The sequence below is a fragment of the Nerophis lumbriciformis genome, linkage group LG03 (assembly GCF_033978685.3).
Source record: "Nerophis lumbriciformis linkage group LG03, RoL_Nlum_v2.1, whole genome shotgun sequence".
NCBI classification, from domain to species: Eukaryota; Metazoa; Chordata; class Actinopteri; order Syngnathiformes; family Syngnathidae; genus Nerophis; species Nerophis lumbriciformis.
Genome location: NC_084550.2, coordinates 7376916 through 7400498, shown reverse-complemented (window position 1 = coordinate 7400498; position 23583 = coordinate 7376916). Strand labels below are relative to the sequence as shown.

Genomic DNA, 23583 nt, shown 5'->3' with positions numbered 1-23583 from the left:
CGTTTCAATTGTTCACAGACTGGTCACTCTCATCAGAATGACAAGACACTTCCGGTCTGCAGGTGATAGCATTCAATTGGGAAGAAACGCCCTACTGCCCCCTACTGACCAGTGTGAATACTGATAAATGTGTAATGACAGCTCCAAAAACGAATTCAAACCACAAAATAAAATAAATAAATCAACACAAAAATGTGACACATTATGGGTGGGTCACATATGCATGTACAGTAGATGGCAGTATTGTCCTGTTTAAAAGTGTCACAACATTGCTGTTTACGGCAGACGAACTGTTTTACTGTTTTACTGTAAACGAAAACTTGACTGCTGTTGTTGTGTGTTGTTACCGCGCTGGGAGGACGTTAATAAAACTGCCTAACAATAAACCCACATAAGAAACCAAGAACTCGCCCTCTATCATTCTACAGTTATAACGTGATTGGGCAGGCATGCTTTATATTGTGGGAAAGCAGACGTGAAAACAGGCTGTCAACACGTCACTCAGGTCCGCATGGAGCTGGAGGGGGCGTGGCCTCCAGCTCCGCCTGAATTTCGGGAGATTTTCGGGGGAAAATTTGTCCCGGGAGGTTTTCGGGAGAGGCGCTGAATTTCGGGAGTCTCCCGGAAAATCCGGGAGAGTTGGCAAGTATGCTTTGTATTGATATTTTGTATTACATTCTTCTCTTACATTATCATGTTTACACTGATTGTTTTATATGTATTTTTTATGTATATCGCTTTGAATAAAAGCGTCTGCCAAATACTTCAACATAAACATATATAAACACATGAAAGTCTTTATATCAGCTAAAACCATCAATCTGTTTCACTGGATCCAAATTCTGTCTTACCCAACAATGTTAGTATTTGAATATTGTTACTTGAAGACTTATTCCTGGTTACAATTATACTGTTAAGAAAGTATTGTCTTATATTTTGCCTAAAATGAGAATGCATCATAATCAGTGGTGGCTGGTGAATTTAGTTTTAGGTGGGGCTGAAAGTTTGTAAACCAAACCCCTGTAGGGGGGTCATCCTCCCACAGAAGATTAATTTGTGATTTTCACATACAAATATTGAAGAGCTTTGCTCCTTCTCAACTCTGTGGTAATATTATTTTCATAAAATACAACCAATAGTACGTTAATGTCAAATCTTACTTGTGAAAAGTAATCCCCTCGATTCCTATTTTCAACAGTCCGCTCATTTGAGCAGGAAAACGCTGAACACCAGCCCGGCATCTTTGTTTTCTATTTGTCAACTGTCAGTTTCGGCTGCTCGCCAGCTCCTCATCACCACTTCAAGATGGCGGCCAAATTGCTCGCGTCACAGCAACCAATGCTGCGTCTACTTATAAGATGTCTATGGTTATAATGTCATTGCAAACACGGCAATCTGTTGCGTCCACTGCAGTTCGCTACCTTATTCATACTTTTTGTCAAGTGATTTTTTTTTAAGCAGGGTTGCATGAGGTACCTACACATAACGTTACGATAGTCAATGTATCACACACAGTAACATTACGTTAGTCAATGTATCACACACAGTAACGTAACGTTAGACAGCGGTCAGCAGCACAGCATATTTTAACCACCTACAAAAAGACAAACATAGTCAAATAAAGGTCAGTTAAAATGTATACTATGTTAATAATATGTGTACATATTGCATAGGGCCCTGACATCTAAAAAGTACAACTCTGTTCATTGTTATGTTCATGTTTTTGTTATGTTTTTCATGTGTACGCACACATCAACACACATACAGTATGAGATGAGATCAATGAGAAAAGGTAAGAACAGGATAGAAACTGCTGTGGAACTAGTTACAATGCAATATGCCATTGAAATACAATGTTAACACTTTTGTGCAAATAAGTACAGTTGCACTTGTTTTTTCAAAAGTGTTTATTCTGTAAAGGAATGAGTTGAATGTTTAAAATGACTGGTTAATAGTGCTATTATGAAGTGCACTGTCAGCACTATTTTTGTTCCTGCAATTTCAAATGCACTTGTTTTAATAAATAAATACAGCGTTTTAAAAGCATACACAATCTGTATAAATATATTAGTCTGTGGTTAAAAGGACTTGAAAGGACTCAAAACTCAAAATGCAGGACTTGGGACTTGACTTGAGACTTTCCAGTCTTGACTTTGGACTTGACTCGGGACTTGCCTGTCTTGACTCGGGACTTGACTCGAGACTTGAGGGCAAAGACTTGAGACTTACTTGTGACTTGCAAAGCAATGACTTGGTCCCACCTCTGGTAATAACGATCATAATAATAATATTAATAATATATTTTATTTATAAGGCGCCTTTCTGGGCACTCAAGGACACCGTACAAAATCAAAACAATAAAATCAAATAGGATAAAAACAACAACAACAACAACAACAACAACAAAGATAGAGAAGATAAGATGATTACAATGAATGAGCAGTCAGGAATAGGTGTGTTTTGAGTCTTGATTAGAAGAGGGATATTGAGTCTAAGTTACGAAGGTCTGGTGGTAAAGAGTTCCAAAGATGTGGGGCAGACCGGCTGAAAGCTCGGGCACCCATGGTGGACAGTTTAAATAAGGGGACAGTGAGATGGATGGATGAAGAGGATCTTAGGGAACGTGAGGGCGTGGCGACATGGATCAGGTCAGAGAGATATGATGGAGAGAGGTTATGGATGGCTTTGATAGGCGCCAATCTACATTTCTGCCAGTGGGTGCTCGGTGTGTGTGTATTAGTGTTGTCCCGATACCAATATTTTGGTACCGGTACCAAAAGTTTTTCAGTACTTTTCTAAATAAAGGGGACCACAAAAAAAGTTAATTGTTGGCTTTATTTTAACAAAATAATTTTACGGTACATTGAACATATGTTTCTTATTGCAAGTTTGTCCTTAAATAAAATAGTGAACTTACAAGAGAACTTACAGTAAGTAAACAAACAAAGGCTCCTAATTTAGCTGCTGACATATGCAGTAACATATTGTGTCATTTATAATTCTATTATTTTGTTAAAATTATTAAAGACAAGTGGTAGAAAATGAATTATGAATCTACTTGCTCATTAACTGTTAATATCTGGTTATTTTCTGTTTAACATGTTCTATCTACACTTCTGTTAAAATGAAATAATCTGTCATGTCTGTGTAATCATGTTTTGTTTTAGTCATGTTTTTTTTTGTTATTGGACTCTTTAGTTTCTGGCTTTTCACTCCCTTGTCTTGTTTCCATAGTTACCCATTAGTTTCACCTGTTCCACGTTTGGACTCATTGTGCACTCTTGTTTGTCACCATAGCAACCCATTAGTTTTCACCTGCCCTCACGACTCACGCACCTGTCTTTAATCATGTCACTATTATTTAAGCTTCCAGTTGCCAGGCTGTCTGTCTGGCGACATCATACCCCTGTCACACTCTTGTTTACCTCTGCGTACTTCATGCCCTGTCCAAGTAAGTTTTTTCGATTCATGCCACAGTTAGCGACTTTTGTTCATGTCCTTAGTTTTTGCCCACGTGCAAGTATTGGTTTCATTTGTCAAGTTTGGACTTCCGCCTTGTGCGCACCTTTAGTTTGTTCTTTTTGTTATAGTAAAATTAAATATGTCTTCACCTTCACGCCATGTCTGGTCCAAATGTTCATTTGCACCACGGGAGAACAAACCACGCCATAGTCCAAGTCTTGACATAATCACTGTTGTTTGATACTTTACATTAGTTTTGGATGATGATAATAATAATAACAATAGATTTTATTTGCAAAAAAAAAAAAAAGAAGCACTTTACATTGAGGAAACAACCTCAAAGTGCTACAGTGTATTCAAAAAAATACAAATAAAAAGATAACAAAAAAAAAACAAAAAAAAAACTAAAACAGCCAAATAGCTAAAACTAGTATGCATATATCTAAAAAAAAGACTTTGTTAAAAAGAAGGGTTTTTAAGCCTTTTTTAAAAGCATCCACAGTCTGTGGTACCCTCAGGTGGTCAGGGAGAGCGTTCCACAGACTGAAAGCCCGGTCTCCCATTGTTCGTAGCTTTGTCCTCGGAGGTTGGAGGAGGTTAGCCTGTCCGGAGCGGAGGTGTCGTGTGGAGGATTTGGGGGTGAGTAGTTCTTTGTGATAGAGGGGGGCATTTCCATGGAGGCACTGGTGGGTTAGTAGGGAGAATTTGTATTCAATCCTGAGTGGAACAGGAAGCCAGTGAAGGGATTTGAGAGTTGGTGTGATATGGTCATATTTCCGCACTCTCATCAGGATCCTAGCAGCACTATTCTCTATGTATTGCAGATTCTGGATGTTCTTGCTGGGGATCCCGACAAGAAGTGCGTTGCAGTAGTCTAGCCTCTACCACAAATTTGGGTATCAATCCGATACCAAGTAGTTACAGGATCATTCATTGGTCATATTCAAAGTCCTCATGTGTCCAGGGACATATTTCCTGAGTTTATAAACATGATATACATTTTTTTTTAAAAACGAAAGAAGATTTTGTGATGTTAAAAGGTGATGTTTGGGGCTATATGGCTCGGTTGGTAGAGTGGCCGTGCCATCAACTTGAGGGTTCCAGGTTCGATCCCCGCTTCCGCCATCCTAGTCACTGCCGTTGTGTCCTTGGGCAAGACACTTTACCCACCTGCTACCAGTGCCACCCACACTGGTTTAAATGTAACTTAGATATTGGCTTTCACTATGTAAAAGTGCTTTGAGTCACTAGAGAAAAGCGCTATATAAATATAATTCGCTTCGCTAAAAAATATGTTAGGTGTAGATCCACCAATGGCGTTTGTTTATAGTGTAGCATCCCGGAAGAGTTGGTGCTGCAGGAAATTCTGGGAATTTGTTCTGACGTGTTTATGTTGTGTTGCGGTGCAAATATTCTTCCAAAAATGTGTTTGTCGTTGTTTAGTGTGGTTTCACTACATGGCACATGTTTATGACAGTGTTGGCATTGTTCGTACTGCCACCCTTAGTGTGACATGTATGGCTGTTGAGTAAGTATGGCCTTCATTCGCTCGTGTTTACTGTGTTCAAAGTCAAGATGATTGTCTTTAGTGTCTTTAGTCCATTATGAGATCTTGGTTAGACTTTAATTATAGACTATATGATATGTGATTTTTAAATGATGTAAAACGGACCAAACTCGCTCCAAATTTATCAACAAAATTGGTATTTCAAAAATTACTTTAAAGATTGAAAGTTACCATTAATCCCACGTGGGTGCTCGACATATTTATATATGTATATATATATATATATATATATATATATATATGTGAAATTAAAAAAAATTAGATTTTAAATAGATTCAGGCGGGTGGCGGTTGAACCAAGTCGGAAATATATATATATATTAGATGTGTATGTAACCAAACAGGAAATGGGTGTCAGACTATGTGTGGAATTTAACCGGAGGGTTTTACCGTAAGTGTTGGAGGTGCGTGTTGAGAGGAGCGGTGCTGTCAGACAAGGGCGAGGCAGGCAGGGTTTGTCCAGGGGCGGAAGCGTGGTCGGGAGGCAGGAGGAGGATCTCTGGTGGCGGTTGTTTAAGTAGTCGTCCCTCTTATCAGTGTGTTGATTGAAGATGGAACGCAGCTGCCTGCAGCAGTTTGAGTGACGCGAGCGCGCTTGGAGGTGCGCTCAGCGCGGCTCCCAGATGATTGCGCACTGGTGTGCGTCTGGGTCGTGACAGCATGGTACGCATTGAATGTCTCTGCTACATTGGATCAGTCTCCTTTCTTCAACAGGCAAAAGCTTTATAACCTCACTAATGCCTTGCATCGTCTATATTAGATATATAACAACGGGCGGGTGCGGGCGGGTGTGGTTTTGATACAATGTTGGTTCGGGTGGATGGCGGATGGTTGACGACTTTTGTGATGCGGTTGCGGATGAAATAATTGCCTATCCGCGCATCTCTAATATATATATATATATACAGTATATATACATATATATATATATATATATATATATATATATATATATATATATATATATATATATATATAAAGTGTGTATATAAAACGTTGATGGAGGGTTCTTGTCTCTCATAATAAATGTGAATGATAGGCAAAAAAAAAATAATTCAGTTCTCCTTTAACCCCCAGCAGATGCACTAATAATAATGTAATAATATAATAATCATCATTAGCCACTGAATATAATCATACAAAATTTAGCTTATTTCTATCTCATGTAGTACACTGGCAGTAAAGGGAAACTTGACATATTTATGATCACATAAATAACGATTATTAAAACTCTCATTCTGGCTGCAAAATATGTATTTTTTATAAAACAACACAATAGGAAGGTTCAATAGTATTTAAATAATCTAAACATGTAAACATTGCAGGATTTCTGCTCATGGGAGTGCATGTTGCAACGCCTGATTTGATGATCGATCAATGGAAGTGTATACATGCAAGAAAAAACTGACTTACAATCACATATGTAAATCCTGTGTTTAAAAAAGTGAAAAAAGAATATAAGGTTTTGACATGTGTTTTAAACAGCTAATTTTAACCAAAATAAGTCAGTAATTAGTTGTTTAGTGCATGTAAACATACTGAGTGTGTATGTGGGCCGGTGACGTTAGCTCTCGTGTGGAGTGGAGACCCTTCAGTAATATTAAAGGGGAACATTATCACCAGACCTATGTAAGCGTCAATATATTCCTTGATGTTGCAGAAAAAAACCCATATATTTTTTCAACCGATTTCCGAACTCTAAATGGGTGAATTTTGGCGAATTAAACACCTTTCTAATATTCGCTCTCGGAGCGATGACGTCACAACGTGACGTCACATCGGGGAGCAATCCGCCATTTTCTCAAACACCGAGTCAAATCAGCTCTGTTATTTTCCGTTTTTTCGACTGTTTTCCGTACCTTGGAGACATCATGCCTCGTCGGTGTGTTGTCGGAGGGTGTAACAACACGAACAGGGACGGATTCAAGTTGCACCAGTGGCCCAAAGATGCAAAAGTGGCAAGAAATTGGACGTTTGTTCCGCACACTTTACCGACGAAAGCTATGCTACGACAGAGATGGCAAGAATGTGTGGATATCCTGCGACACTCAAAGCAGATGCATTTCCAACGATAAAGTCAAAGAAATCTGCCGCCAGACCCCCATTGAATCTGCCGGAGTGTGTGAGCAATTCAGGGACAAAGGACCTCGGTAGCACGGCAAGCAATAGCGGCAGTTTGTTCCCGCAGACGAGCGAGCTAAACCCCCTGGATGTCTTGGCTCACACCGTCCCTTATGCCACCGAAGATGATCAAGAGAAGAATATCGACCCTAGCTTCCCTGGCCTGCTGACATCAACTCCAAAACTGGACAGATCAACTTTCAGGAAAAGAGCGCGGATGAGAGTATGTCTACAGAATATATTAATTGATGAAAACTGGGCTGTCTGCACTCTCAAAGTGCATGTTGTTGCCAAATGTATTTCATATGCTGTAAACCTAGTTCATAGTTGTTAGTTTCCTTTAATGCCAAACAAACACATACCAGTCGTTGGTTAGAAGGCGATCGCCGAATTCGTCCTCGCTTTCTCCCGTGTCGCTGGCTGTCGTGTCGTTTTCGTCGGTTTCGCTTGCATACGGTTCAAACCGATATGGCTCAATAGCTTCAGTTTCTTCTTCAATTTTGTTTTCGCTACCTGCCTCCACACTACAACCATCCGTTTCAATACATGCGTAATCTGTTGAATCGCTTAAGCCGCTGAAATCCGAGTCTGAATCCGAGCTAATGTCGCTATAGCTTGCTGTTCTTTCCGCCATGTTTGTTTGTATTGGCTTCACTATGTGACGTCAGAGGAAAATGGACGGGTGTTTATAACGATGGTTAAAATCAGGCACTTTGAAGCTTTTTTTAGGGATATTGCGTGATGGGTAAAATTTTGAAAAAAACTTCGAAAAATATAATAAGCCACTGGGAACTGATTTTTAATGGTTTTAACCATTCTGAAATTGTGATAATGTTCCCCTTTAAAGACCATATATACATATATATACCTCAAAGTCTTGTTTAGGGCGCCAAAAGCTTAGGGCCCTGCTTATCAAGAGGATTGTCTATTCTCCTCTCTATGTTTAAAATGTCTGCTATTATAGTATATCCATCTTGCGTCCCAGATGTAAACTACATCGCTCTCCAGCACCCCTCTTACGGACCCCAAGAAGGTTGTGTATTCGGAGCTGCTGTTCGGTCAGTCAGGACCCTTTCCCCGACCTGAAGGCTTAGGGAAGTTCTGAGATGAAGACAGTTTTATTTGCCTCAGGCTGCACAACACAAACCAAACAAACAATTTTATGACGGCACCATGTAACTTGGAACTCGTGGGAATCTAATGTCAAATACACACAGCGGATCTGATTTGACAATCTTTTAGCACAAACTGGAGCACTGTTAGAATAATTGTTTCTAAATGATCACAAAAACTTTGTGTTACATTGAGGGTCTGGTGAGAAGACAAAAGCTGTCTTTGAAACCTACCAAGAGTAAGGCTCGTAAAACTCCACTGTGTAGGGAGAAGGCAAGATGATTCATGTATGGTAATCAACAGAAAGATATTGTTCTAACCCAAGGACTTTTTTAAAGTATTTATTTCAAACCTGCACAATACAACAACACCCTTTTTTCTTTCTTTCTTCAAAGCGGAGAGATGGCAGGATCTGCCCAATTTCCAGACGAACTCTTTTTGAACTACTTTCTGGACCACTCTTTGAAGTATTTTACGAACGTTTTTTTGAACTATTTTATGGACCTCTTTTTGAACTATTTTACGAACTGTTTTTGAACTGACCTTTTCTGTGAATTGTTTACGACCTTTTCTGTGAACTTTTTGCGACCTTTGTCCTTTGGAAACAGCGGTGGCCATGTGGTCAGGGAGGGTCCAAAATAAAAGAAGGTGTGCAATCTTTTGGCAGAGCGTGCTGAGATACTGTACAAGGGTACAGTGTACAGACGACTCTCCTCAATATTGAGTCCAAATTGAATTATGTCTCTGTTTAATTCTTTGCCTCTTGTCTTGTTTAATAGATGTCATCAGTGTTTGAACCTGACAAGCACGTTACGCCCCCATGTGTGTTTGCATACATGTATACTGTGTAAGTTTTTTTTTTTTAAATCAGGATATCTTTACAGTTTAAAGGCTTTTTCTTCTGTGTGAGTTCTTTGGTGTACAATCAAAGATGCCTTTACTGTATAACTTTTGCCACATATATAGCAATTATAAGGCTTTTCCCCTGATTGCGTTCTTTCCTTTGGTAGTATACATGCCGCTCTGGAAACTCTTTTATCACTAACTGAACCACAAGAAGATTTTTCTTCTTCATGTATTGTCATGTGTGCTATCATTTTTGATTCTTGAGAGAATCTTTTATCACAAACTAAGCAATTAAAACGTTTTTCTCTATTGTGTGTCCGCATGTGTGACGTCAAACTCGTCTTATAGGTGTACTTTTCCCCACAAATTGAGCAGCTGAAATGCTTATCCCTTGTGTGTGTCCTCATGTGTCTATTCAAATTGCCCATCTGCGAAAAAGTATAGCCACAAACCAAGCAGCCAAAAGGCTTTTCCCCCGTGTGCGTTCTCAAGTGTGATTTCATGTGTGTTGTTTGAGTAAATCTTTTGCCGCAGTATAAGCACCGAAATGGTTTTTCTCCGGTGTGCGTTCTCAGGTGTAATACCATGTGTGTTTTTTGAGTAAAGCCTTTACCGCAAAATGAACAGCCAAAGGGTTTTTCTCCTGTATGCGTTGTCATATGTGAAACCAAATGCACCTTTTGAGAGAATCTTTTACCGCAAACTGAGCACCTGAAGGGCTTTTCTGCTTTGTGTGTCCGCATGTGTACTTCCATATTGCGTTTATAAGAAAGTCCTTTACCACAAACTGGGCAAACATAAGGTTTTTTGCATGTTTGCACACATTTTTTGTTGTTTCGAGGTGGCTTCTTTTGGGAGTGTTTGTTGTCGTGAGTCCTCATATCTCCTTCATAGTATGTATCGCTGCTTAGCGGTTCTTCTTGGCTTTCGTTCCTGTCTTCCTCCTCAGGATAGCGAGACACTGTGTCGTCACTCTCTGATACTGGAGCTAAGAGTTTGTCTGCTTCTAGTCCGTCTTCATGATCTTCGGTCTTTACAGGGACACCAGTCAGTGGGAACTTGGTGAGATCAGCCTCCTCCGGCTCTGGAAGACACTCTCTCTCCTGGGTGATCCAAGGTTCCTCCTCTTCCTCTTTAAAGTGGGTTGGCTGCGAATCCAACTGTTCCAAGGTGAAGATTTCCCCCTGCGACTGAGGAGGAAGTCCTTCTTGATGACCAATCAGCTGCTGGATGTCTGCAGGACACAAAATACTTTAGCTCAGATATAATAATAATAAAAATAATAATAGATTTTATTTGTAAAAAGCACTTTACATTGAGTAAACAACCTCAAAGTGCTACAGTGTATTAAAAAAAATAAAATAAAAATTAAAAAGATAATAAAAATTAAAAAAAATTAAAACTAGAGCAGCCTAATAGCTAGAACTAGTATATATACATCTAGTGGCGCTATGACGTTACTGCACTTTACCGTTACTATGTTGTGAAGTCACACAGGGCGAGAGGGGAGCAGACATAATGTTGTTTTCGTTTTACAAGCCTCAGAAAAGATAAGTCTGTCAGTAAATTGTGTTTAAATGGTAGAGAACTCGTTTACAAGGTGGGAGTTGTATTTCACCTTTAAGTGGGTATGTTAAATTAACAAAGATGTAGACGGACTTAGTCAGCCATCTTGGTTCACAAGCGCAGTCACCAAATCTCGCGATGCTTCGATGCACATTCATTTGGCGAACATTACACCGGAAGCGGTTGTTCATTTGATCAGTTTCAGTTTGAGTTTATTTCGAACATGCAAGCTTACTAAATGATACATCAACATGTTCGAAGTGAAATGTTTATTTAAAAAAACGATGCTTATAACGTGTACGCTATTTAAGTTGAGGTTTTGATGACCCAACATGGCTGCCAAATATGTATTTCCACCATTAGAACCGTAGACATCTTATAAGTAGACGCAGCATTGGCTGCTTTGACTCGAGAAATTCGGCCGCCATCTTGAAGTGGTGACGAGTTGACAGGTAGAAAACAAAGATGGTGTTCAGCGTTTTCCTGCTCAAATGAGCGGACTGTTGAAAACAGGAATCGGGGGATTACTTTTCACAAGTAAGATTTAACCATACTTGCCAACCCTCCCGAATTTTCCGGGAGACTCCGGAAATTCAGCGCCTCTCCCGAAAACCCCCCCCCCCCGGGACAAATATTCTCCCGAAAATCTCCCGATTTTCAGCCGGAGCTGGAGGCCACGCCCCCTCCAGCTCCATGCGGACCTGAGTGAGGACAGCCTTTTTTCAACAAGGTGACAAGAACTAAATCATCCAGACTAGAGACAAATTGTAATATTATGTTTATCTTACCTAAAAATAAATATATTTATTAATTAAAAAAATAATAAAATAAATAAATTTTGCTAAAAACATCAAAATTAATTGTATTTTTTCTTTATTTTTTCTGACTCCTCATTACATCCAGCCATAGAATTAAAATAAACATATTTGAAATAATTCATTTTATATTATCATAATAATTCATTTAAAATGACCATATTTAATTATTAAAATAATTGCTTGTTTATCAACAACTTTAGCATTTTATTCATTACATTTTGAAGCTCTCAGAAGCCAAGTTATGTTATATTCCTTAAGATTTATTTATGCAAGTTTGAAGTATCAATTATCCAAACACAGTTTTGTTTGCATATTTTCAGGATGTAGATATATATATATATATACAGGTAAAAGCCAGTAAATTAGAATATTTTGAAAAACTTGATTTATTTCAGTAATTGCATTCAAAAGGTGTAACTTGTACATTATATTTATTCATTGCACACAGACTGATGCATTCAAATGTTTATTTCATTTAATTTTGATGATTTGAAGTGGCAACAAATGAAAATCCAAAATTCCGTGTGTCACAAAATTAGAATATTACTTAAGGCTAATACAAAAAAGGGATTTTTAGAAATGTTGGCCAACTGAAAAGTATGAAAATGAAAAATATGAGCATGTACAATACTCAATACTTGGATGGAGCTCCTTTTGCCTCAATTACTGCGTTAATGCGGCGTGGCATGGAGTCGATGAGTTTCTGGCACTGCTCAGGTGTTATGAGAGCCCAGGTTGCTCTGATAGTGGCCTTCAACTCTTCTGCGTTTTTGGGTCTGGCATTCTGCATCTTCCTTTTCACAATACCCCACAGATTTTCTATGGGGCTAAGGTCAGGGGAGTTGGCGGGCCAATTTAGAACAGAAATACCATGGTCCGTAAACCAGGCACGGGTAGATTTTGCGCTGTGTGCAGGCGCCAAGTCCTGTTGGAACTTGAAATCTCCATCTCCATAGAGCAGGTCAGCAGCAGGAAGCATGAAGTGCTCTAAAACTTGCTGGTAGACGGCTGCGTTGACCCTGGATCTCAGGAAACAGAGTGGACCGACACCAGCAGATGACATGGCACCCCAAACCATCACCCAACCATGCAAATTTTGCATTTCCTTTGGAAATCGAGGTCCCAGAGTCTGGAGGAAGACAGGAGAGGCACAGGATCCACGTTGCCTGAAGTCTAGTGTAAAGTTTCCACCATCATTGATGGTTTGGGGTGCCATGTCATCTGCTGGTGTCGGTCCACTCTGTTTCCTGAGATCCAGGGTCAACGCAGCCGTCTACCAGCAAGTTTTAGAGCACTTCATGCTTCCTGCTGCTGACCTGCTCTATGGAGATGGAGATTTCAAGTTCCAACAGGACTTGGCGCCTGCACACAGCGCAAAATCTACCCGTGCCTGGTTTACGGACCATGGTATTTCTGTTCTAAATTGGCCCGCCAACTCCCCTGACCTTAGCCCCATAGAAAATCTGTGGGGTATTGTGAAAAGGAAGATGCAGAATGCCAGACCCAAAAACGCAGAAGAGTTGAAGGCCACTATCAGAGCAACCTGGGCTCTCATAACACCTGAGCAGTGCCAGAAACTCATCGACTCCATGCCACGCCGCATTAACGCAGTAATTGAGGCAAAAGGAGCTCCAACCAAGTATCGAGTATTGTACATGCTCATATTTTTCATTTTCATACTTTTCAGTTGGCCAACATTTCTAAAAATCCCTTTTTTGTATTAGCCTTAAGTAATATTCTAATTTTGTGACACACGGAATTTTGGATTTTCATTTGTTGCCACTTCAAATAATCAAAATTAAATGAAATAAACATTTGAATGCATCAGTCTGTGTGCAATGAATAAATATAATGTACAAGTTACACCTTTTGAATGCAATTACTGAAATAAATCAAGTTTTTCAAAATATTCTAATTTACTGGCTTTTACCTGTATATATATATATATATCCATCCATTTTCTACCGCTTATTCCCTTTGGGGTCGCTGGAGCCTATCTCAGCTACAATCGGGCGGAAGGCGGGGTACACCCTGGACAAGTCGCCACCTCATCGCAGGGCCAACACAGATAGACAGACAACATTCACACTCACATCCACACACTAGGGCCAATTTTAGTGTTGCCAATCAACTTATCCCCAGGTGCATGTCTTTGGAGGTGGGAGGAAGCCGGAGTACCCGGAGGGAACCCACGCAGTCACGGGGAGGACATGCAAACTCCACACAGAAAGATCCTGAGCCCGGGATTGAACCCAAGACTACTCAGGACCTTCGTATTGTGAGGCAGATGCACTAACCCCTCTGCCACCGTGAAGCCCTATATATATATATATATATATATATATATATATATATATATATATATATATATATATATATATATATATATATATATATATATATATAGTATATATATATATATATATCCAGGATGTAGATATATATATATATATATATATATATATATATATATATATATATATATATATATATCCAGGATGTAGATATATATATATATATATATATATATATATATATATATATATATATATATATATATATATATATATATATATATATATATATATATGTATGAAATACTTGACTTGGTGAATTCTAGCTGTCAATATACTCCCCCCCCTTAACCACGCCCCACCCCACCCTCCACCCCCCACCTCCTGAAATCGGAGCTCTCAAGGTTGGCAAGTATGGATTTAACATAGGTTGATTGGCAACACTAAATTGGCCCTAGGGTGTGAATGTGAGTGTGAATGTTGTCTGTCTATCTGTGTTGGCCCTGCGATGAGGTGGCGACTTGTCCAGGGTGTACGCCGCCTTCTGCCCGAATGCAGCTGAGATAGGCTCCAGCACCCCCCCGCGACCCAGAAAGGGAAAAGCGGTAGAAAATGGACGGACATTTAAGAACACATTCTCATTTGCATGTTAGCAATGTTGAGGTGCGATGATAATCTCTCATCGTCTCTCATTTACCAACAAAAATTATCGCTAAAGATCGCACTCATCCTTTCACAAACGTGTTGGGACATAAATGAATGTTAAAAATGGACAAACACTCTCTGCAACTAGGCTGATAGAGGAGACAACAGACAATAAGGAATAATTTTGTGGTGTTTCTTTCTATAATTATGATTAATTATTACTAATATTAGTTATAATTAAGTAACAGTACAGTAATTTGACAATGTGCTGTTTTTTACTCTGTGTGGTATAAAACGAGTAAAACATCACTACTAGAGATGCGCGGATAGGCAATTATTTCATCCGCAACCGCATCACAAAAGTCGTCAACCATCCGCCATCCACCCGAACTAACATTTAATCAAAACCGCACCCGCCCGCCATCCGCCCGTTGTTATATATCTAATATAGACGATGCAAGGCATTAGTGAGGTTATAAAGCTTTTGCCTGTTAAAGAAAGGAGACTGATCCAATGCAGCAGAGACATTCAATGCGTGCCACGCTGTCACGGCCCAGACGCACACCAGTGCGCAATCATCTGGGAGCCGCGCTGAGCGCACCTCCAAGCGCGCTCGCGCCACTCAAACTGCTGCAGGCAGCTGCGTTCTATCTTGTTTTAACATCCTGCGGCACTCTTCTGGGATCACGGCGGACGAAACTGCTCATGCTCAGGGTGTTTGTGGAGGTTCGGGGTTTTGCACAAATGTGATGCACCATGTTAGATGTCCCGGTTTTGTGACTGTCGTAGACATAAACAGCGTCGCAGCTCTTGCAAATCACGTAGCCAGCATTACTATCATCCTGATTTACAACCTCATAAAAACGAGTCCACGCTGAACTTTTCTGGCCTTTTTTTCTCCTGGTCTTTAGTATTCCCTTTTTTAGTTTGTCGCGTACCACGTTTGCTGCCGGCGTTGCCATCTCTTTTTTTTTCTTCTTCTGTTGTGGCGTGCTGCAGGTGCCTGCTCGTTTTTCGTATGTGGGTAACAACATTTAACTATGTATATATATTTCCGAATTGGTTTAACTGCCACCCGCCTGAATCTATTTAAAATCTAATTTTTTTTAATTTCAACCGCCCGACCCGACCCGCGGATAAAATCTAATTTTTTTTTTATTTCAACCGCCCGACCCGCGGATAATCCGCGGACTACGCGGTTGTGTCTGCAAACCGCGCATCTCTAATCACTACAGTATTTGTTTTCCATTTTTGTTGCAATGCGGTGCTTTTTTTTTTTTTTTTTTTAAATGACCACCTAAAAGACTGACAACAAATTCATAAAATCACAAGTTGATTCAATGTTGTTGAAAAATAAAGCCCTAAAACATCACAACTTTCTGAAAAAGCTGCCCCGGATTCAGGCCTTTTAGGACACTACGACCTCAACAAAGCCTGCAAAATCTCGAAGGAAATGAATAAATATTTTTTTAATGGGGGATGATTGATTGATTGATTGAAACTTTTATTAATAGATTGCACAGTTCAGTACATATTCCGTACAATTGACCACTAAATGGTAGCACCCGAATAAGTTTTTCAACTTGTTTAAGTCGGGGTCCACGTAAATCAATTCATGGTACAAATATATACTATCATCATAATACAGTCATCACACAAGTTAATCATTAGAGTATATACATTGAATTATTTACATTATTTACAATCTGGGGGGTGGGATGAGGAGGGTTTGGTTGATAACAGCACTTCAGTCATCAACAATTGCATCATCAGAGAAATGGGCATTGAAACAGTGTAGGTCTGACTTGGTAGGATATGTGTAACGGGGTCAATTATGTTGTGTAAATAATGTATTTTATAATGCTTTATTATTGTTAAAATTACACAAAATGTGTAAGTTACATGTAAATACCTGAATGTTGTTCGATGTTTTGTCAATGTGGAACCATTGTCTCGTTGTCCCTCCTCCTGCAATAATTACTGTGACACATGTCTTTTAAAATGCGTTGGACACGCCTTCCAACTTCCCTTTTGTCTACGATAACGGGAGAGATAGGCGTCCATGCGACGACAGAAAATGTATTGTCATGTAAGAACTTAAAGGGGAACATTATCACCAGACCTATGTAAGCGTCAATATATACCTTGATGTTGCAGAAAAAAGACCATATATTTTTTTAACCGATTTCCGAACTCTAAATGGGTGAATTTTGGCGAATTAAACGCCTTTCTATTGTGACGTCACATCGGGAAGCAATCCGCCATTTTCTCAAACACTGAGTCAAATCAGCTCTGTTATTTTCCGTTTTTTCGACTGTTTTCCGTACCTTGGAGACATCATGCCTCGTCGGTGTGTTGTCGGAGGGTGTAACAACACCAACAGGGACGGATTCAAGTTGCACCAGTGGCCCAAAGATGCGAAAGTGGCAAGAAATTGGACGTTTGTTCCGCACACTTTACCGACGAAAGCTATGCTACGACAGAGATGGCAAGAATGTGTGGATATCCTGCGACACTCAAAGCAGATGCATTTCCAACCATAAAGTCAAAGAAATCTGCCGCCAGACCCCCATTGAATCTGCCGGAGTGTGTGAGCAATTCAGGGACAAAGGACCTCGGTAGCACGGCAAGCAATGGCGGCAGTTTGTTCCCGCAGACGAGCGAGCTAAACCGCCTGGATGTCTTGGCTCACACCGTCCCTTATGCCACCGAAGATGATCAAGAGAAGAATATCGACCCTAGCTTCCCTGGCCTGCTGACATCAACTCCAAAACTGGACAGATCAGCTTTCAGGAAAAGAGCGCGGATGAGGGTATGTCTACAGAATATATTAATTGATGAAAACTGGGCTGTGTGCACTCTCAAAGTGCATGTTGTTGCCAAATGTATTTCATATGCTGTAAACCTAGTTCATAGTTGTTAGTTTCCTTTAATGCCAAACAAACACATACCAATCGTTGGTTAGAAGGCGATCGCCGAATTCGTCCTCGCATTTTCCCGTGTCGTTTTCTTCGGTTTCGCTTGCATACGGTTCAAACCGATATGGCTCAATAGCTTCAGTTTCTTCTTCAATTTCGTTTTCGCTACCTGCCTCCACACTACAACCATCCGTTTCAATACATGCGTAATCTGTTGAATCGCTTAAACCGCTGAAATCCGAGTCTGAATCCGAGTCTGAATCCGAGCTAATGTCGCTATAGCTTGCTGTTCTATGCGCCATGTTTATTTGAGTTGGCATCACTATGTGACGTCACAGGAAAATGGACGGGTGTATATAACGATGGTTAAAATCAGGCACTTTGAAGCTTTTTTTAGGGATATTGCGTGATGGGTAAAATTTTGAAAAAAACTTCGAAAAATAAAATAAGCCACTGGGAACTGATTTTTTTTTGTGTGTGTCCTGTCCAGCTTCTCAGGCAAATCATATACCGGTAGTTGATGTAGATGCCCATGTCGGCTGTTCAGATTTACTTTACAAAAGAGAAGTGTAGGATACTTCTCTTGTTGCCTTATTTGTATTTGACTTTATTAATTGTATTTATATTATCATTTAGTGCAGCCGGGCCGGAGCAGGAGGGGATAGAAAGAGAAAAAAAAAAGAAGACAGAGGGGGAAATTGTGGGGACAAGAGGGGGATTAGACAGAGAGACAAAAACAACAACAGCAAACAACAACAACAACAATAGAGCAACATCAGCAAATATGACATGTACAAATATGATGGTAAAAGTAATAGCAAATAAGCAGTTAGCGAAAAATAAAAAATAATACAGAAATGATAATGAGCATTATTACACTACAAATGGATCAATACAAATACCGATAGAAATAGCGCTATTGATAATGAACAATACCAATAATTTACCTTTATTATCAACAATACAGTTGTTTAAATGCAACAATACATATACGTAATGATAACTTGAGATACGAAAGAATGCAGAAAAATGGGGGGCGAGAAAGAGAAGCAACCTACATTAACCTTGTAGATTGTTATAGTCACAATAGGTTAAGCTTTGTCAGTGTGCCATGTGTTACACCCAGTTTACCCTAGGGCAACAACGTTAATATATGTTTGATGAAACGTGATTATGTGCATGAGTGTAAGTATGCATATGTACTTGTATATGTACAGAATGTGTATATGTGTTTGTACAATGAATGTATATGTACAGAATGTGTATATGTGTTTGTACAGTGAATGTATATGTACAGTATGTGTATGTGTATGTTTGTATATTGAATGTGCGTGTGGATGTACGAACATTAGGTATGTAAATATGTACTGTATTTGTGTATGTATGTGGGAGCGTAGGTACCTATGTACGTATGTGAGCATATGTGAATTTGCATGTACAATACATTCGACTCCCAGAGTGCATGGGAGCCAGAGCACGGCCCCATCACCCCCGAGAGCCCAACCCACAAACAGGAGGCGTGGTGCCCAGGGAACCAGGGACCACCGCCCCCACGCAGCCAAGCCGGCCAGCGACAGGAACCCCAGAGCCCGGCCCCCCGTACCGCCCACAAGGGCCAGCAGCAGGCCGCAGACAGACGCACCCGGCAGAGGACAGGGCACGAGAAAAGCAGGGGACAGCCAGACCCCAAGCCAGCGAGAGACCACACCCCACACGGGCAGAAAGGCGAGACGCCCCGCCCGAGGGACCCAGAGACTCCCCGCAACCGGACGGGAAGACCGCCCCCGCCCCACCGGCAACCGGGCCCCCACGAGCCCACCCCCCATCCCCGGAGAGCGCGGCGAGGCAACTGGGAACTGATTTTTAATGGTTTTAACCCTTCTGAAATTGTGATAATGTTCCCCTTTAAGTTCACTTTCTTGTTATTATATTGGTGTAGGGCAGGGGTCGGCAACCTTTACCAGTCAAAGACCCATTTTGACCAGTTTCACAAATTATAGAAAACAATGGGAGCCGCAAAATATTTTGGAAATTTTAGATGAAATAACACTGCATACAAAGTTTTTTTTTTTGCTTTGTGCTATGTATAACCAGGGGTCTCAGACACGCTGCCCACACTTTTATATGGCATTTGTAACACCTTTATATGGAATTTGAAAGCTGGTGCGGCACACGGGTTTTAAATGAATGGCACCTGTCAGCGTCATGTGTGCCGTGATGGTACAGCAAACAGCACCCACTACAACCAGCGTGCCTGATCAGCCACACGTTGTATGGAGCTTCCGTTTGCTCACATAGGTGACAGCAAGGCATACTTGGTCAACAACCACACACGTTACACTGACGGTGGCGGTATAAAAAAAACTTTAACACTCTTACTAATAATGCGCCACACTGTGAACCCACACCAAACAAGAATGACAAACACATTTCGGGAGAACATCTGCACCGTAACACAACATAAACACAACAGGACAAATACCCAGAATCCCATGCAGCCCTAACTCTTCCGGGATACATTATACACCCCCCCCCCTGCCCCCCCGCTACCAAACCCCGCCCACCTCAAACGACGCAGAGGTTTGGTGGTAGCAGGGGTGTATAATGTAGCCCGGAAGAGTCAGGGCTGAATGGGATTCTGAGTGTTTGTTCTGTTGTGTTTATTTTGTGTTAAGGTGCAGATGTTCTCCCGAAATGTGTTTGTCATTCTTGTTTGGTTTTGGTTCAAAGTGTGGCGCATTATTAGTAAGAATATTAAAGTTGTTTTATATGGTCACCGTCAGTGTAACCTGTGTGGCTGTTGACCAAGTATGCCTTGCTGTCACGTACGTGTGCAAGCAGAAGATGTATATTGTATAACAAGTGTTGGGCTGGCACGCCGTTAATACAGATTGTAGAGGGTGCCAAATGTTGTACCATCATGGCACGCCCTTGTTATAACTGTAAAGGTGAAAATCGGTGAATATTAATCCCGGGAGTTTTCCGCGAGAGGCACTGAAATCCGGAAGTCTCACGGGATAATTGGGGGGTTCAGCAAGTAAGCTGCTGAGCCGCATCAGAGTGATCAAAGAGCCGCATGCGGCTCCGGAGCCGCGGGTTGTCGACCCCTGGTGTAGGGGCTCGACGATGGAAAAAAGTTATTGACGACAATTGTATTCTGTTTATTTATCCCTAGGGAGGTGTTTAGGGCACGTCCGACTGGTAGGAGGCCACGAGGAAGACCCAGGACACGTTGGGAAGACTATGTCTCCCGGCTGGCCTGGGAACGCCTCGGGATCCCCCGGGAGGAGCTGGACGAAGTGGCTGGGGAGAGGGAAGTCTGGGCTTAGGCTGCTGCCCCCGCGACCCGACCTCGGATAAGCGGAAGAAGATGGATGGATGGATATTCTGTTTATTATCAGGTATGTTTATTTCACTGTTGTATGTAACGCGCCTTTTTGTCCACGATAACGGGAGAGGGGCTCGACGATGGAAAAAAAGTTATTGACGACAATTGTATTCTGTGTATTATCAGTAAAGTGCATCTGAGCAATCCAGTTGAGTGAGCAATCGTGTTTAATAAAATCCACAAAACGCAGAGGAAAAGACCACCGGTTACATATGTACAGCGAGCAGAGAACATAGTGAGTTCAGATAGCATAAGAACAAGTATATACATTTGATTATTTACATTTGGTTATTTACAATCCGGGGAGGTGGGATGTGGAGGGGAAGGGTGTTAAATACTTATCTAATTCAATGGATTACAAAATAATTAAATGAGTGGATTTTTATTTTCATATTCTGTCTCTCACTGGCATACTTGCCAACCCTCCCGAATTTTCCGGGAGACTCCCGAAATTCAGCGCCTCTCCCCAAAACCTCCCGGGACAAATATTCTCCGGAAAATCTCCCGATTTTCAGCCGGAGCTGGAAGCCACGCCCCCTCCAGCTCCATGCGGACCTGAGTGAGGACAGCCTTTTTTCATGACGGGAGGACAACAGGGTGACAAGAACTAAATGATCCAGACTAGAGATAAATTGTATTATTATGTTTATTTTACCTAAAAATAAATATATTTATTAATTTAAAAAAATAATAAAAAAAAATTCATTTTTACTATATTTTGCTAAAAACATCAAAATTAATTGTATTTTTATTTGTATTTTTTTGTGACTCCTTATTACATCCAGCCATAGAATTATACATTAAAATAAACATATTTGAAATAATTGATTTTAAATTATCATAATAATTCATTTAAAATGACCATATTTAATTATTAAAATAATTGCTTGTTTGTCAACAACTTTAGCATTTTATTCATTACATTTTGAAACTCTCAGAAGCCAAGTTATGTTATATTCCTTGATATTTATTTATGCAAGTTTGAAGTATCAATTATCTAAACACAGTTTTGTTTGCATATTTTCAGTATGTAGATATCTATATCTATATATATATAAATAAATATATATATATATATATATATATATATATATATATATATATATATATATATATATGCAGGGCCGGCCCGTGGCATAGGCCGTATAGGCAAATGCTAAGGGCGCCGTCCATCAGGGGGCGCCACGCCAGTGCCACAAATGTTGGAGAAAAAAAAAAAAAAAAAAAAAGTTGGTACTATTATTTCTAAATACAAAAAATAATCCCACGTTAATTAAAATGCAAAGTAAAGCCTATTTAATAGAAATATTATTTGTTACAACATTACGCCCCCCCGCACGGTGCGCCCCCCCCCTTCCCGTATCATGACTCTTTTTGGACGTCACCACATCAAAAAATCAACACAAGATGTCAAAACGGCCAAAACTGTCAGGTGCCCAGGGAAGAAAAAAGAGAAAAGAAGAGGAGGAGAAACGAGAAAAGACAGAGGTAGCAGGTAGGTAACGCTAGCCTGCATGACATTATTTGTCTGTTACAGAATGTGATAGTAGCTGGCTTTTTAGCATTAAGCTAATGTTACATGATTCGGCAATTGCTAATCAATAAATAGCTAGTTCTGTTTTAACGTCGGGTTAATATTGTGGAGGGGGCTAAATTGTTATGGAAAATAATAATGTAACGTTAGGTAATTACAGTACTCTCACCTTACATTCCTCAGGGACATTTGTATTAGATCTTTTAAGCAGGTGTTTTTTGTTTACATTGTTATTGCCTTCTGGTTAGCTAATGTTTGCCCTGCAGGTAATAGTCACTTTTCCACCCCTTTATATATTAGGGTTAGTTGTAAGTAAAAAAAAAAAAGGTCAAAGACAAAGCAATTCAATTTCTTGTGAGTATATACACTTCACTGCCGATGTGGGGGGGCGCCACCTAAAATCTTGCGTAGGGCGCCAGATTGGTTAGGGCCGGGCCTGTATATATGTATGAAATACTTGACTTGGTGAATTCTAGCTGTCAATATACTCCTCCCCTCTTAACCACGCCCCGCCCCACCCACGCCCCCACCCCCCACCTCCCGAAATCGGAGGTCTCAAGGTTGGCAAGTATGCTCACTGGTCAAATAAACCTGGCATTAAAATCATAGTTTATTTCTTTGTCAGTGGGTGATTAAATAATGACTTCCCCTACAGTGCAGTATAGTACGTCTTTCTGCGTAAATGACGTATATGTTGGGAAACGCTAGCAGACATTGCAAATGACGTCATTGTTTTGAATCACAAAGCTGATACGTTTTCACTGTTATTGTGTACGTTACAAAATTACAAAAAAACAATCAAACAAGAGAATACAAATGATTCTGGAACTTTATCGGAGCATCGATGATTGAATTAGCGGTCTTTCATACTGTCTCTCAACAGAAGTGAATGCTGTTTTTGTTATGCTATTCCTCCCTAACCCGGCGCTTTGGCCAGGACGTCCATGTTTTAGAGATAGAAAAATAAATATTTATAAAAGATATGTCAGCGTATATGTTTACGTACCATCGACGTGTAGCACAGTTGCTGTCTTGCTAGCTTCCTGTTGTTGTCGATGTCGCTCCTTCTCTCTTGTTCGAGAAAGTTCCTCCTCGTACGACGCTATCGTTCTTTCAAACAGCGCGAATATTTCATCGGCCGCCGCCATTAGTCGCTCATTTACTAACTTTTTCAACATTTTTAAATGTTTCAGACTAGCTGTTGTTTACGCCAGCGATGCAAAACTTCCTCTCTTTTCTTCTTCGATGGAGTTTCAAACCATCTTCAAGCCCACTGCTGCCACCTAGTGGCGGTGATGAAGACTGCTTAAAA

General features: G+C 40.4%; 1 protein-coding gene across 1 annotated transcript; it reads right to left on the bottom strand.

Moving 5' to 3' along the window:
- Positions 1-8262: 8262 nt before the first annotated feature.
- Positions 8263-23583, bottom strand: LOC133578376 (uncharacterized). Its single transcript, XM_061932761.1, has 2 exons — positions 23278-23583; positions 8263-10342 (listed from the first exon to the last, which is right to left on the bottom strand). The coding sequence occupies exons 1-2, from the start codon at positions 23447-23449 to the stop codon at positions 9141-9143; spliced, it is 1374 nt and encodes a 457-aa protein (XP_061788745.1). The 5' UTR covers positions 23450-23583; the 3' UTR covers positions 8263-9140.

What these genes read in the sequence shown, in the direction of transcription:
- LOC133578376 (XM_061932761.1), bottom strand. Translation starts at nt 23,449, where the DNA reads ATGTTGAAAAAGTTAGTAAATGAGCGACTAATGGCGGCGGCCGATGAA. An exon ending in AACTGTGCTACACGTCGATG is followed by an intron (nt 10,343 to 23,277) that starts GTACGTAAACAT and finishes TGTGTCCTGCAG; the next exon opens with ACATCCAGCAGCTGATTGGT.